General features: G+C 43.9%; 1 protein-coding gene across 4 annotated transcripts in view; it reads right to left on the bottom strand.

The window, feature by feature from the left end:
* Positions 1–17534, bottom strand: part of LOC128902392 (WD repeat-containing protein 7) — a 123989-nt gene that overhangs the window by 47957 nt on the left and 58498 nt on the right. For all 4 annotated transcript variants that reach the window (XM_054185352.1, XM_054185351.1, XM_054185353.1 and 1 more), the window contains one exon: positions 4898–5119. In XM_054185352.1, the coding sequence (XP_054041327.1) occupies positions 4898–5119 (222 nt within the window). The remainder of the gene's footprint in view (positions 1–4897; positions 5120–17534) is intronic.

Genomic DNA, 17534 nt, shown 5'->3' with positions numbered 1-17534 from the left:
AAGTCTGTAATGCTGGAACCCCCAAATTAACACAACACGGGAAATACCTGACTGCACACCCTAAGTAATCTTGTGCTTGCGTACTTTTTGTGTGCCTACATGCGTGTAAAAGCGGACTGCAAAGCCACAGCGCATCTTGAAAGGTAAATCTGTCTCTAACATAACACAGACACAACTCCAGCAGCAACAGAAATATTGTGAAGATAAGTGTACTGCTTAGAAAAGGCATTCATAGGCTGCAGTGACGGGACTTCTAGCCGATACTACTGAGCAGTGAAGATAAATAATAAATAAATAATGCAAAAGAGCAAAAATCCAAAATAGAGGACAATAGCAACACGTGCAATATCTCACACACTTTGTATGGCAACGGTCCTGTACTAGAACGAGAGACCTGACCTGCGATGCTCACCACACGCTGCTCGTCCTCTCCCAGCCTGGAAAAGGGTACTGAAATTGTATTTACTTCGAAGAATAAATATTTTCTTCATCCTAAGCTAATGACCGAATTGTTTTGGCTGAGGGTTTCCAGAGACACAGCTGAGCAGCCCGAAGGTGTAACGTCTTACAAAGACGGCTCCGTAAGGGAGAGTGTCTGAAGAGCAGGCACCCCTACACAGTTACGCAGACGGGTATATTTGTGTGTATTTCTGCTTCTGCCCGGGAATCTCACTTGCTTCCCCTCCTGCCCAACAGGCAAGAAGGTGAGCTGCAGGGAATTTGGGATATCATAATTAAAAAATGAAAAATGGGATCATGAGTCTGCATTAGGGACCTAATCGCTGGCTAGCTTATTATTCCCGAAACCAGCCAAACTGGAGTGACTGCCATGGCTCAGGGAATGGGGAAACCCTGCAATTGGCTTTGGAAGGAAGGATGTCCGTGCAGCCTGCAAACCCAATATAAATAACTCAATGCTGCGAACACACTGTCGCATATGACACTGAGTGAGGTAAAGGGCAAAACGCTTATCATTAATAACTGTATTGATGGCAGACGCTTTGAAAAATACACTGCATTAACAACAGAATCAAGTATTTTCATATTCAGGACAGAAGAGTCATTCAGATTTATCAGCCCATTAACTTTATAAACACAGCATTAGCTGCAGTTTAAGTGTGATGTGATGCATCTGTAATGAGAAATTCTTTGGGTGGCATTTTATAATTAAATATCTCATGAACTATTTGTAAGGTCAACAGAGATTAATGCAGGATGTCAGGCAAGGTCACCGTGTGGATTTCTAGAGAATGCCACTCTCTCAAAAAGGCATTATCACAATCGTTATTTTCTTAAATACAGTAAATCACAACGTGCACCATTTATACAGCAAAAATGCTGCATGCATAAGAAGTAATTAGTTTTGACAACTTATTTTGAAATGGAAAATATCGTGGCTTTAGGCTACATGCAATTCTCCCGTTACTTTGGGTAACTCACAGCATATAGTTTCAGTATACGATAACAAAATATGACGATTAAAACCTCCTCAGAGGTTACTGCGCAGCTTTGGTCAGCACACACTGCGTGCTGCAGCACCAGCGCGTCCAATGTACAACCCGAAATGGAGTCTTTAATGAAGTGCTGCTGGTTACACCATCACTTACTCCCTACAACCAGCGTTCACAAGAGCAGGCTACACCTTATCGACTCCCCAGCTGTTCTGAAGGGCCAAAAATACTTCTGGGTCACTGGAAGACAAAGAAATAACCTGTATGTATTTTAGTATGTGTCTGAAAGTCATAATAGGACACATAGCAAAAAGAAAAAATGTAACTCTGAGTGCGTACTAGGAATTTTGCTTTTTCTTGTTCAAAGAACTGAATTTCTGAACAACTGTCCAATCTCCAAAGTAACTCCTTCTGCAGTATTACACATGTGGAGTAAAGACGAGAATGGCCTTTTAACAAGTATGATCATATAAAGGAAAAAAAGCCCCCAACATTCTGAGAGCAGCATTTTCTGGCAAGTGATATTTCCATTTTCGGCGAGCCTTCACCTGTCCTGTCCCCCTTTGGGGCCACCTTGCTGGGGTGAATGTCCCCGGCTGTGCTGGGGACCGGGCTCACCCGGACCAGAGCAGACCCCCGGCCACAAACAGCAGGCTGGGGCATCACGCCAACACCCTTCTGCTTCGTGGTTACCCAAATAACCTGCTCCAGGTGAGATGTGGCACAGATGGGCAGGGTGGAAACGCCTCCAAACTAAGTATTGTTCCCAACACCATACCTGCTGCCGGAGGGACTGCCACATTGTGCTCTACGTGAGCAAAACAGCTGAGAAAATAGTAACTTCTCAACTCGGCAGAAATGCGACATTGCGCTGTGGGTTCAGGGCAGGTCACACCAGCAAGACAGCAATACTGATTTACATCAAATCCTTACAGCAAGGAAGGGCTGGATGTAAAATGTCATGAAGATGATCAACTTTAGCACTAATGCCATCACCCAACAAAAGTACAACCCAGTATCTCCTATATTTTTTTCCACCAACTAGTCTTTATTTCTCGATCTTCCTCTGGCTCTTGATCTGTTTCAGATATTACTTTACAGCCTTGATCTAAATTTTCAGCATTTAACATGTCAAGCTTCATCTACACTAAAGACTGAATTTCGACCTATCCGTCAGCCGGAGAGTCGCGCGGTGTTTCTGAGATTATGATTAATGGGCGCTCAAAGCGGGAGTTTATAACTCTGCTAAGCCCGATGTAACAGAAATAACATGCAAATAGATAAAGACACTGGAGGAAAGAACTTGTGAGGACCAAGGCTGGGTCCAAGTGCCTCAGCCACGCTTCTGACAAAGCGACACCACCAACCACGGGCTCCCATCAGACCTGTACAACTGGGAGAGCGGCAAAGACAAGGCACTGTTGATGGAAATTATGTGGCTTCTTTCCCATGGAAGATTAGGCAACGTTAGGCTCGACAGCCTTTTGGAAGCGAAACGCTGCTTGTGGATCGTGCCACTGGAAGACTGGAGACACCAAAGCTGATCTCTGTACCACCACGAGCTTCCAAACGCTGCAGAGAGCGCTCTGCACTGCTTAGAGTCTAATCAGGATGTCGGCAGCCTCTTATTTTAGGAAACTCCAACAGACAAACAAAGCTTATTTTGACTCTGTGCCCAAATATCAGCCCGGAAAGCTAAGAAGGTTGACTGTAACAGAAAAACTGGGAAGAACCTGCTTTGTCCATCTTGTGCTGGCTCATCCAGAGACGTGGGAAAGTCTTCTCCGTCCTTTCGTTTCCTGATACCGTTTGAAGAGACAAACAGCTTAGAAACTGAAACCAGGCAATAAAGCAGAACACACAAGAAAGCAAACACACAAAATAACCTCAGTTAAAAAAAAATAAAAATAAAAGTATTTAAAGCAGAACTCCGTATATGTATGAGAAACTGTAAAAGAAGAGGAAGCGGAGAACTGGCAGACTTTTTCTTTCAGCTTGCAAAGGGCTGAGAGAAGAGTCCTGTTTCCTAAAGCAGCGGATCTGCAAGTGAGTTATATGAAGATGTCAGCTGAAAAAAAAGATAGCTTTTTCCCCTCGGTTTCTCAGAAATAGGACTTGGTGTGTGAAGTGCTGCACAGCCAGCCCTAGGTTTTCACCGTCCCAACCAGGACCGGACATCTGTCAGCTGTGCGCACCGTGCTGTGTCCGTGCTGTCTCAACCGGCCTTTCCTTTGCCTTTCGGAAATCAGTGGAAGCAGCACCACGCTTCACGGAAGATGAACTCCGACCATCTGCTGCGTGGGAGATGGAGGCTGTGCCTACACCAGTGACGTCGGCATTGCTCCATCGTGTTCCTCGGCTTCTGAACAGGTTCCTCCACAATGCAGGTGAAATGGCTGCTCGCCCACGGTGTCAGGTGCCAGCTAACTCCCCCCGGCCTGCGCCTGGGCATGGGGCAGGGCTGCCTGGGCAAGGGACCCGTCCCCACCAGCACCACCTTTTCTGAAGGCTAAAGAAGTTTACCAGCATGGGACAAACCATCCCAGACCAACAGACCTCCACAGAAGGGAATGGCCTACAATATGTTTAACCTACTAGTGTCCTAGAGTCACAGAACGGTTTGGGTTGGAAGGGACCTTAAAGACCATCCAGTGCCACCCCCTGCCCTGGGCAGGGACACCAGCAATGAGTCTGTAGCGCTTCAGAGAGATCTTACTGAGATGACAAAGGGGGCTTTTGCCAGACTCCACATAAACCAAAGAAACAGCAGCACGGACAGGAACCTGGCCAAAATAATTGGGCACTGTACTTGCACTTGCTTCTAAGAGATTTTGCACTATTAACAACAAATAGTCAATGTGTAGATGTGTAACCATCTTCGGTAAGATGACTTCTACTGTCCATACTAAGGACAATCACATCAACACCACAGTACTAATTTTAATATAGGACCAGAATGTAACACTTTATATAGCATAGCTTGAATTCCACCATTTTCCATTAAATTCATCTCACCCTTTCTCTACTAACTCAAGGGATGTTTTCAGGGTGGGGGGGAAAAAAAAAAAAAGACCAAATTACATAAAAGCAGTCGTAAATGCCAAGTGTTTTGGTTTAAGCGGGAGGAGAAGAAGGGGTGTCAGAATTTCAGCAGAAGAGCTGGATGACGGCAGAGATCGCTGGACTGGTTCTGGTTCTCCCCCATGGCCAGTGCCCATCTGCCAGCACCAGCTCCACCGCTCCGTTCCACTCCCTCTGTCAGCACCGATCCCTCGGCAACCTCTTATTGTGGTGGTGCTTATTTTACATTCCAAATCTCTCATCTCTATCTTTTCCAGTGAAAGAATAATTTAAATTAACCGGTTTGTACCGCGATGTGAATAACACCCCTTCCCTCCCCGCCCCCCACGCCAGAGCAGAGGAGAACAGCGTCCCAGGTTACTCACACGTATGCCTCGCCAAGGAATAATTTGATCCACCGCTAGTCAAACCAAATCCCTCGGGAATTTGACTGGAACTGCGCGGCCGAGTGAGAAGTTTGGGAGGTTCGATTTCAGCTCCAAACTCTGCCCCGATCACCCCCAGCAGGACGATGGCCGTGGCTTGCTTCCGTCTCTCTTCATAGGACGTGGAGATTTTCTTCATTTGTGGGAGAGCAGACAGACAACCTAAAATGATAAGTAAGAAATATGAGACAAAAATCAAAAGCGGGGCCGTTCTGTAATACTCCAAACAACATCGTGTTTCCCAGAGAAAATAAAAGAGGTTTAACTTAAATCAGGTCTCCAGGACTGTTACAGGATGTTCAGCTGCTACAGATGATTCCATTTGACTTCTCAAAACCTATGGCGCACGATAAAAGCCTAAACAGCACCGATTGCAAGGTCTGTCTTCAATGAAACCCACCCTTCAAAAACCGTCAACATCTCACAGAACAAAGAGACACCAGAAAACGGTCTAATTTCATAGTTTCATTTGTTCAGTTGATAAAAGATCCGTGGAATTCTGCGTTTGGCTATGTTTCGTGAAAGGCGATTTTTGGTTTGCTTCTTGGCAATTTTAAATTTGCGTAACAACTTGTTTTGGTTTTTTAAAATATTGTTAGGTTAATTTACTTGTATTATATAAAAAGCTTCTTTTTGTATTAGGATCCACCATCACATTCAGATTCTTACTAAGTTTTGGCTAATGGTATACGCCATTCAACCAACTAGGTTTTTTTTTTTTTTTTTTTTTTTTTTTTTACACTAAAATGTTACACGTGGTATTTTAACAAACATTCTTAAGAACAGTGAAAAAACCTCATTGCATTACGAATTTTAAATGAAACCGAAATGTACATCATTAGTCTAATATAGCCCAGGGATGTTTGATTTCACTAAGCAGATGAAGTTTATTTTTTTTGGGAGTAAAGACAGAAAATCTTCGAAGGAATTGACTGGAATGAAAATACCGAATTCATTTACTCTGACAAGTACAATTCACGTTTACCTATAGCATTAATTCCCAGCGTACTAGGGAATGCCCTACCACATCTTCTACACAAATAACAAAGTTTTAATCCCCCTTAGAGCACGCTGCTGTTAAACCTTTGCCGAGAAGTCGGAAGGCACCACCTGGCACTGAATGAGACTTACGGGGCTTGTGGATTAATGAAGGGTGAATTAACGAGTCGCCCCGTACGTGTGTCTCTGCTAATGACGATCGGGCGGCTCGCGAGGAGGGCAACGGTACCTACGAGAAACCTAACCAGGCTTACAGCCGGCGTTAGCCCATCCTTGTCCAGGCACCCACGCTGCGGTGTGACAGCGACGTGCCAGCCAGAAGGGAGAGAAAAACAACAGAAAGCTTAACAATGGTAGGGGAGAAAAAAAAAAAAAAAAAAAAAGAGGAAGAAAAAAAAAATCAATAGTAACTGCCTTCAGAGGAAGAAGGATGAACACGGGCTGTAACAGACAAAGCAAAAAATGTAGCAGTTTTAATTGTTTGGCAATCGCTTACCAGGCTCCGGCCACCTGCAGACCCCCGTTTCTCATTAACATTTGCATAGTGTCCACCTGCACATGGTACCCTGACAGCCTCTGCACCCCCCAACACCCCCATTCCCATGCCGGGCACCCCGCCACCAGGCACCGCTCCCTCCCCGCTCCCCCCCAGCCCCCCCGTTGCCATGCCGGACACCCCACCGCTGGGCACCGCTCACCGATGGCTCCCAGCAGCCCCCCCCAGCCCCCCCATTCCCGTGCCGTGCACCCCACCATGGGGCACTGCTCCCCACGGCCACCCCCAGCCCAGGTGCTCAGCCAGCGCCCGCCCTGACATCTCAGATCAAGACGAATTGGCACAAACTCCCCATCCAAGATTGTTTTATACCATTTAATTTAGTTTCTTCCCCTGCTTGGCTGAGCACAGCTCTGTTATGGATTTCTATTCTAATGGGCTGCAGCAGGCGCGGGAGCGGGCAGCGGAGCAGATGCTGGAGCCGGGGCGGCGGGATGCGGATCGATGGGCGAGGCGTGACCCCAGCCCATGGCCCGCGCCGCCCGCTCCGGGCCAGCCAGAAAGGAAGAGCGAACACATGTGCTGCTTCCAGTAGGAAATTAAACCGCGGGGGCACTCGGTGTGCACGCTCTCCCCCCGCCCGCCTCTCATTTGATTACAGCAATATGAAGTTAACCCTTCACCGCATCCCCCAGCACGGATTTGGGAGCATCATGGCTCAACAGAACTTTCACAGCGCAACTTAAACCGGCAAATTTGCTTAGCGATATGATTTAATGTTTTGGGTTTTTTTTTTTTTTTTTTTTTGTCAGTGTGAGGTTGAAGGTTGGACGAGATGATCTGAAAGGTCCCTTCCAACCTAGGCAATTCTACGAGTCCATGAAATACCAAGGTAGTGGGCATCCACAAGCTGCGTCCCATCCCTCAGACTGACAGGACCGGTACTGCCCGGCACGCGATGCTACGTGTCCTCAGCAATGAATAGAGGATCCCGCAGGAAACCCCCCGGGCCCAGCGCGGACTCGCCGCTGAGCTGATTCCTCCCGCTGACCCCGCCGCGCCAGCACCCAGATGTCGAGGAGATAACTCTTTGTTAACCAAACAATAAATTCCAACCACAACGGGGTGGGAAATATTCTTGAGTGTTTCATCAGCAACCTGGTGTATCGTAGTCTTTATGCTGCTCACTGCTGCAGCGGAGGATTTTCTATCTCAAAAAAAACCCAGACCCAAGAAACTAAACAAAAACCAAACCAACCCCCCCCCCCCAAAACAATGACATCCCAACTCTCCCCCCAGCAACATTCCTCCCCAAAACCTCCAGATGAGAGGGGGGGGAAAAAACCTTAAATATTTTTGCTTTTACCTTTTTTAATTACTAGCAGAAACACACAATTAATTGTAATGATTTCCTACAAATAAACTGACAGCCATTTGGGAGATTTTAAAATGAAATAACGCCTATAAAAGTAGTCCTTCCTACAGTTTCATTTGTCTCATGAAAATTTGGTATTTTCTCACAGCAACATGCCTCCATTTAATCATGCTAAAGGGTGACACAGAGATCCATTTTCTTGACAGGACGGTTGATCACCCTATCACAGTAAGAAAATTAATAACCTCAAATAGCCCTATGTGGAAAACAGAAGCTACACTGGTGAAAGGACAAAAAACGTTCTACACTTTAGTTGTAAAAATAACACACACCAACAGAGAAACCTATTGCGTCCATGCATTTACCCAGCTGGCTTTTCCTCAGACAGAGCGACCACATCACATATTTCAAAATATCTCCGTTTTTGAGAATGAAACATCCACGCCTGTGTAGAGGAGACAGCTTTACAGGGAGCACGAAGCATATTTATGAAGTGTTTAAAATGTAGGTAAAATGTTTCAGAAGTTTAAATTGTTTAAAAGGCTGTGAGATATTGATTGCTTCATTTAAAAAGCAGTCAGAGAGTGCAGCCATGAGGTCAGGATAAATTTAACAGTTTGAAGCACTTTACTAAATAACTCTAAAGATCACGTTAATTGGCTTTGCACAGTTCTTGGGTAAAATTAATTTTATCCTAGCTTACAATAAAAGGATTAAAAGACAAATTAAGTTCTCCAGGTTTAACTGGAATAGGAATCAATGGATTTGAATTAAGGCTGAAGGTGGTTTTATGAGAGATGGAGTGCCACCAGATCCTTTCTATCTGCTAGTAGGCGCTGCTGATGGGACTCCCGCACTGTACCAGGCACCTAAGCCTCGCGGCAGCAGGTGCCAGACCCATTTATTACTATCAAACACTGTCTGCACGCGGTGGGGTTGAGCACAGGAGGTGGCCTCCGGCAGCCCCGGTCCACCAGAACCACGTCCCAGCACTGGCCACCGTCACCGAGAGCCACCCAGCCACAGCCTGGCGAGCAACAACCCAACACAATTAATGATGGGGTTGCAATCACATCCGTTGATTTATACGTAGTCACCAAGATTTAGTCACAACATTTCATGTGCATAAAATTCTGTAAAGTGAAAAATCCTAGGGAAGATGTCGCAGTGGCCCCATTTCCATTGCCCCACGCTCCGACAGCCGAGAGAATCCTCATCGGAGCTCAAATACAGAGGCACAGCGCCAGGCTCTGCGGGCTTCCGGCAGCAGCAAGTCCATTAGAATATACAGTATTTTGAAAAATATATGCTTGAAATGAATAAAATATTTTGCTCAAGACCACAAATGTACTTTGAATCAGACGCGGCAGAGAACTCGGACCTTGCATCCCAATCGGTATGTTAAGGGCACAAAGAAAACGGACAACCAGAGCCCTCTTGATCTTTGTCCCGGTTCGTATTCTCCAGCACTGAACGCACACAGCCAGAATTCACCCTCTACAGATGAAAGCTTGCAAACTGCACTCCACGAAAAGCACCATCCCTTTTCCCTCCCGTCTGCCAGGTCCCTCTCTGCACTCCTTGTGACAGGTTTTCTCTTTATTTATGAAGGGGAGGTTTGTAACTGGCTGGGTTGGGATAAGGGTTTCCATCCATCCTTCCCTTTTCCTCTCTCTCTTTCAGGCCTGAAGAAATATATAGTTGGTTAAATTCAGAGAATCCTCACACTCCTTCCCCATCAGATGGCAGGGAGGAAGCAAACACACCCCAAAACGTGGCAGAGACAGAACTCCTTGGCCACAACCAGTGAAACCGCTCACGTCTGCAGCTGGAACCATCTCACTGTTTATTATAAGAGAGCGCACAAGAGCTACGGGGGAAAACGCAATTTTGCTTACATTCATCTTGGCTGTCAGGAATTTAAAATATTCCTTCCTCTCAATTCTACTATTTCCTTACAGTAAATAAGTTTGCATAATGCTCTGCTTGTGTCCTAGACAGGAGATAGCAAAAATCTTACAGAAAACTACATACTGAATGTGCCCAGGAGAGATACTCGTCCTTACCTTCAATCCTTTGGGATTCTTCAACCAGTGAAAGCCACGCTACGGGTTTGCCTACATTTCTAGTTTTTAAGATTATATACAGAAGAATAATTACAGTAATTTCAGCACGTCCTGAAAGCTTATAAAGCCAGAGAGCTCACAATAAATCAGAACTGAAAAATACCATAAAAAATAACAATAAGGGAAGGTGACCATGAGGAAAATGCAGAAAGACAGGAAACAGTCTGTTTTATCTAGCGTTATGAACGCTGTGGTTACTCATTACTAACCTCACGTTATTAAGAGTACTTTGATTGCTCGGTGGCGCAGCCATTCCTATATCCACAGCTCCCTCCGCTGGCCCCGCAGAGAAGGCTCCTCTGAGAGCCCAGCGGGGAACCGGGGATCCTGGAGAAGGAGGGATGCTCTGGGTCGCCCCTGCACCCAGTCGAGCTCCTCACAGCTTAATTTCAATATATTACTAAAAAAATAGTAAGTGACTCCATACAGTCTCTTCTCAACTCAACAGCGTGGCTTAGTTGGGAATAATCACCTTGGTTTTTAAGAAAATTAAGCACCGTCCCATCACAGCAACAACAAAAACCAAGCAAAAAACCCACCACCCCCCCAAAAGACAGCGTGGATTTTGGATGTGGGTTTTTAGCATACAAGTGGTCTTTGCTAAATACACTTCTGTAATTCACAGAATGGTTTGGGTTGGAAGGGACCTTAAAGATCACCCAGTGTCACCCCCTGCCCTGGGCAGGGACACCTCCCACCAGCCCAGGTTGCTCCAAGCCCCATCCAACCTGGTTACATTTCAAGTTACATTTCCTTAAATATTATTTGTACCTATTATCAGAGGGTAAACACAATACAGATGAGAAAATTTTGTCCAACAGAAGGAAAACTAAACCTGTGCGTAAGGTACTCGCTGTGGGACTCCTTCCTGCTGAAGGTCCTGCCCAAAGGGCCAACGCTTCATCAGCTCATCCCCATGACAGAAACATCTCACAATGTCGTTCCTTATTTCCTCAGGCTCTACGTGCGCTCAGAATGCCTGGACTAAAGCTAAATACCATGGAAAAACCTCTTCTGATAAAATAACGCATGAAGACGACTTGTGAGAGGACATTCCCCTGGTGAGATATGCCACCCAGTGCCGCCCAGTGCCCGCCAAGGTCAGAGCTACCTTTGCCGAGATTTACCTTACGCACTCATTCTCCTACCACTTACAAGAAAAAGGCAGATATATAAACCTTTTTCTTTGGAGCAACTTGTTTCTATTTTCAGTCTTTTGTTCATTGATAGTGGAAAAAAATACCTGCAAATCTGGAAAACTGACACCTTCCTGAAGTTGTGACGCTTACCTCTTAGAAACTGGAGCAATTCCAGCATTTTCAATAGATTTATGAGAGGTACCTGAATGCAGACAGAAAGCTCATGTATTTTGTGAGTTTAATTATTTTTCTCTTCCACATAAAAAAAAAAATATCTTCCAACTTGACTGCCACCGTGAGAGTCGTATGTGGCGGCTGAGCACACCCCAGAAATCTGGCAATACACTGGCAAGTCAGAGAGACCTTATCTGCGATGGCTAGCTCTGAAATCTAGTCTTTATCTTCTATCGTTATCAAGCATTTTTTATCCCTTTCATCTTTGCCATTTTCACATGGCTGTTCCAGGAAGCACACGCGAGGTGAAGAATCAAGCACGGATTTCAAACACTAGCTTGTTCGTTAAGACATAACACATCTTGTAATCAATCTTTTTACTATTCCTCTAATTGAGACCAGAACTAGAAAAGACTAAAACCAAACTGCACCGCAGCATTATCTATGTATAGTTCAAATGCACACCGTTTGAATTAAATTTGCTCAAGAGAAGAAGCACAAGCACTTTAGTGTCATAACAATAAGTATTTTGAAATGAAATCTTTTTCTGTGTTTTGGAAAGGTATCTGCTTTCAAACTATTAGATAGGGAAGACAAATACATAAAAAGAAACCAAGATATTTTATGAAAATTTCCTGTATATTTTTATTATACTTACTGATAAGGCACCTGTATTTTCAAGTGAGATATGTGTATGTTTAGATAATGAAAGAGGACTTGATAACACCGCTTGAAAATAAGTGTAGGTAAAGGCGTGCAAAAGAATTGCTCTGGGATCAAAATAAGAGCTGGGATTTAGGTGTTGGGGTTTTTATTCGGTCGGTTTGCTTTGCTTTTTTCCCTGCCCCACAGGCTCCCTCCCTGCTGGCACGCCGAGCTGCTTTAGTTGATAACGCCTGTCTTATTTGCTTTTCCTGTCCACAGCAAAGTATGTGAAATAACGGAGCTTTGTTACTACTGGAAAAACTGGAAGTGTTAAACTTTATTTTTCTAGTGTTTCATAGGGCATCTTACAACAGATAAGTTTAATTATTAAATACCAACAAGTCACATAGCTTTGTATTATTGAAAGCAGGACATTTGCTGGTTTACTTTTTGATACTTTATTGCCTGTGTGATGTCAGTAGTGTGGTTTCACACAGGTAGCCAGCTGCGGCAGAGAGGAGAATTATAAATATTATTATTTACCATGAGAGGTTTTATTAGGTGAGTATAGAGTGTTATTTTTAGAAAAGACTGTTGCAGCCACCAACAGATTTACAAGAATTGGGGGGAAAAAAATATTCATCTTTGTTAAATCTTTCATTTAAGGCCCTATCTCAAACGAAAGGGTCTGACCCCACGGAGGACATGGGGGTCAGACATGCAGGGGGTCAGAGTCCACCCGTAAATCCCACAGGTTATCCACACCCTACACCCAAACATGCGCTACCGAACAACAGCGATGCGTTCGTTCATTAAAAATGGCAGTTTTCAGGATAACGAAACCTGTCGGGAATCTGTTTGCCTCCAATCAAAGCATTACAGAGGAGCGACTGGCAGCCTGAAGGGTTAAGACAGTGATTTTCTTCCGCATAGGTGGTGCTATTTTAAGCCAATAGTGTGGTTAAATCCACCCCAATGAAATCGATACAGCACTGCTCTGCTCAAGGTGAGACCAAATAAACCTGTCGGAAGCGCTGAGAAATAGGCTTTGCAGTACACACCGAGCACTAAGTGCCTTTCAGCCCAGAGATCTGTCATTAAATAATCATTAGCCATCATTCAGTCTTCCTAAAAAGCTAAAGCCCGAAGGTGTTGGGTACCCACTGGGCACCAGCGCCCCAGGAGGGCTGCACGACCCCAGGACAGGTCTGTCGTGGTCCAGCGCCCCTGGAACCACAGCACACATGTCTTCCAGCCCACCGAGCCTGCCGCACGCTCCCAGCACGCCATATGTGACTTTATCTTACCACAAACCAAGATGCTGACGGTGCAGGACAGCTTTATTTGTGTTTTCCCCACACACTAGGATCCACCAAAACAGTTCCATACCTTGGAGAGCTGAAGAGCGCTGCCTAAACCCCCACGTGTTCCCATTAACGCTAGTGATAGATGACATGCATTAATTACTTTCATACAGTTATAGAACCTTATCTGGCCTCACTGCAACTTTTTTTTTTGCAGTAGGAAACATTGGCATGCATGCCAATAATTATAAGGAAGCTATATGAAACTAGAAGCAAACTGATTTCATCCGTGTAACTGCAAACACCGAGGTTGCGGTTGTCAGTCACTCTGTCTGTAACATCCTAATAAAAACGCCCCCAAAATTTAATAGTTACTGAATACCCGCAGTAAAGCAATAATAAATTTCATTTTTGGAATATACAGGCGTTGTGACCTCTGTGCTGAAAATGTCTGTTTGCTTTCAAAAAGCAAGCGGACAAATGAGGTGTTCTCTTCAGTACGCGTGTGCTTCCACCACCAAGTGTCGTCTTAAACTAAGTTAATTCTGTTGCAAGCCATACAGCCCAAAGTGTTTCATAACTTGAGAATTAATTTTACCACAGTGACATTTGGTTGTTTCATATCGCACGTGAGAACCACAGATGCCAGTTGGGCAGGTAATTACTGTCCCCTTACCTTGCTGTTTCACTTTTTGGATGCAGTTTTGTGCTGCAATTTCCAGAAATCTGTATTTCTCTTCATTACTGTCTACGTAAATGAGGCAGAACCAAAAGCATTTTCAATGTTCGTCATACCTTTTCAAATTTTTGATTAGAATCACTTTGATGTCACTTCTAACGAGGGAAGTTTTGGTGCATTAACGCGGTGCTTTAAAACCCGCAGGTCACCCCGAGCAGAACGTGCCCGCTGTCCCCGCTCTGCAGAGCGGAGAATCCATTTTGTCTCTGCCTCTCTCCCTGCTCAGCCCTGCCGGGAAGCAGCATCCTCACCCATCTTGTGTTCCAGCCCTGCAGCACGGGCAAACGCTCCCTCACAAAAGCAACGGCAGAAGAGAAAATTCCAGCAAACTGCAGCAGACGAGAACGGTGGCTGCAAAATGTACTTACTCCGCGCAGAAACGCACATTTTCTACCTGAGCCCAGCAGCTGTATGAAAATTACAGTGATGCCTGTCTTGCAGCTTTCTAAATGTAGCACAACCCTCAGCATTTAGATAACTCTAAATATAATATTTAAATAACTCTAAATATAACTTTAAATAACTCTACCACTAATATATACACAATATATATACACAATCTGTAATTCCATCGAGGAAATCAAATATCACAGAATAGGGAACGACGGCATTATTAGCATTTGTATTAGAAGTAACCGATTTGCACACGACTAAAGCCAGATAAATGTAAGCATAAAATGTACTTTTTCAACAGCATTTAATGAGCTGTTAATAAGAGACAATTAAAAAAATTATTATTGAGGTTCAGATCTCTCTAGACATAGGCAAGACTTCAATAAAACCCGTACAGATCTGGACTTCATGTTCTGAAGTATGATTATTATTTTATTGAAAGAACCGTTAAGAGTAAAACAATTTTACATTATAGTCATTTTGAAACCAAATGGCAACTTTTCTGATGCTTTATGAAAAGATGTTGTTGCTATTGGAAATCAATAGGGTGGCAGAAGAAATTAGATAGCTATGATTTGCCAAGAAATCAATAAGAAATACAGCAATATCAGAACCCACATTCTTTAACTTTTACATATTAAAATTCGACTTCCACGTGAACAGAACGTTAAGAATTTACGGGAGAAAACACGTGAGGTGCTGTTATGTTTTTCTGACCTATGGTCTGTTGTCTATTGTGACAATTTAAGGTATTTTGCTTGTAAGACCTTTCTGATTTTCACAGATTAAAATACATTCCCTCTGCTTAAAGACGTTACCTGTACTGACTGATATATATATCCTATATACAAATGTACTGATTTCATACATCCTTAAGAACGTTCTGTAATACACAAAAATCACCGCCCAGTATTTCTTTGCAGGCACCTTCCCCGGTGCTCACGCCACAGCCCCCCACGGCAAAACCAATCTTTCCATACAGAAATACTCGGGGAAAAGGGAAAGCTTTCAGCAGGGGAAGAAAGAGGATTTAGACTGGGATGAGGGTTATAATTAATCAGGAATTTTTTTCCCCGCAACGTAAGCCACAAAGGCAGGCGCCGGGTGGTACTTTGCAGCACTGCTCAGAGCCCTCATGTCCGGGCTTTGCACCCCGGCTACGGCCCGCTGCGACAGCAGAGGTACACACCCCCCCGCTTGAGATTGTCCCCCACACCTACCGCGTGGAAAGGAATCCCCCTACTACCGTGAAACACATTTTCATATTTATTTGTTGCTTGTTCAGCAATAGAGAAAGTCCTTAGACCAATATTCTTTAATAGTCATAAAAATTTTATTCAAACTATAGTAGACTTTACCTTTCAGTAGGATCATTTTAATCAAGTAGTGACACCAACGTGACTTAATTCTCATTTTCTGATTCACTCTCACCTAATACAGCTAGAAAGATGGGCATCCCTTTGAAAGGCAGGTGTGGGTTTGCGCAGGAGCAAGGAGCGGGGAAGCCCTCGGGCAGTGCCAGAACCGCACTGGCTCTGCAGTAGCCAAAGGCCCTCGGTCGTAGCCGGGGGGACACAGGACCCTGGCGCAGGCAGAGGGACCCGCGCTGCCGTTCAGCACGCGCCATTTACACACGGCTTTAGCGAGGGCTCCGGCACTGAATACAGAACACACTCTATTTGGCTTTCAGTCAATTAAGCTTTAAGCTGTCAGCAAACAAGACTTTTAAGTTAATTTTGAATCACCACAAATCAAGTTGAAGGTTGAGAAAGGGCATGCTCACATGCCGGCATGAAAAAAGGCAGTTTAATTGCCTCTGAATAGCTATTATATGCTGCAATTGGCCTATTGAGTCTTAGATGATCTATTTGTTTATCAAAATGCAAAGACTGGTAAAAGAATAAAATGTATGAACTTTAATCATCTTCTCCCTTGTGTAAGTAGGTAAAAATTAAAGTTTTTGCATATAAAAACTACTACTGAAATTATAATCTTTTAACACAGTTCAATATGTTTGCATTATATTTTATTTTTAATAGTTACAGCTGTCCAAAATACAGCTGAAATGTGAAAACATGCGATTTCCAATACAACATCGTATTTTTATTTTTTTTTTTAAACTTCTTGCAGGTTTTTCATACACTGTGTAGATAGCCGTTACCTGTTAGCTTGAAAACCTGACTATCCAGAAGAAGGTAGAGAAAAAAAAGCTATAAAACCAGCTGCTATTAAAACACGTTACAAAAAACTGCTCTACATTTCCTACCAGACCTCTGTCTTCGTGAAAGATTTCTGTTTAGAATGGAATGACACCAGACAGCACCCACAGGAATGGGTCTTCAGAACTTAAAAGTTCTTTTCACCGATCTACCTAGAAAAAAATGCGACACAAACTATGGAAATACCTTTTTTTTTTTAAAATGTATCAGTAGAACTAATTAATTTTAAGAATAACATCTTTAACTTTGCTGTGACTAAGCCTATGCTTTAAATACACAGTTAACTATGGAAAGGGTCCAGCTGGTTTCTTAAAACGTTCCATTTATATATACATATATATACATACACACACACCAAACTAAAGTCTAGAATTATTGCGAATGGACACATTTCCCTTTCTGTAGCTAACTACAAGAAGATGCTTTCAAACATGACCAGTCCAATCAGCTGCCATTCTTTACTTCTTCAAGGATGCGGCATTCTGACTAGGTATTCTCCATCCCTTCAAACCCCACCCATGGAGCAAGCCAGCCTGGGGGAATTCCCAGCACATGTTTTAGCTACCCGAAGGACAACCCAGGACTTTAATTTCCTTGCATTACTGTGAAGAGGTAGGGAAGAAAATTCAAAACACCAAAGTCAGGAGGCCTGAAGGTGCAAATTGGTGCCCACTGTTTATTGCTCTAAATGTCAGGCCAATACCTGGTACAGCTTTTGCTTTTCGTTGCTCCCGTCACCCTGGGGGAACACTCACAATCCGAAATTGTGGTAACTGCCCCCTTATCCACTTAACACTGACCTCAGCCTAAACCCTCCATGTCTTATGTTCTTCCTTTCATCAAAGTCCTGCAAAACTTGAGTGAGGAAGTGTGCTTTGCATATAAAAACCCAAGAACTATGCACAGCTAAAAAATGCCTTCAAAAAATTTATTGAGAAGTAGTGAATAAGATCTGCTAATGATGAAAA

This window comes from Rissa tridactyla, chromosome Z (genome assembly GCF_028500815.1).
Source record: "Rissa tridactyla isolate bRisTri1 chromosome Z, bRisTri1.patW.cur.20221130, whole genome shotgun sequence".
Lineage (NCBI taxonomy): Eukaryota > Metazoa > Chordata > Aves > Charadriiformes > Laridae > Rissa > Rissa tridactyla.
The sequence above is the reverse complement of the archived record's forward strand: the minus strand, read 5'-3'. Positions and strand labels throughout refer to the sequence as shown.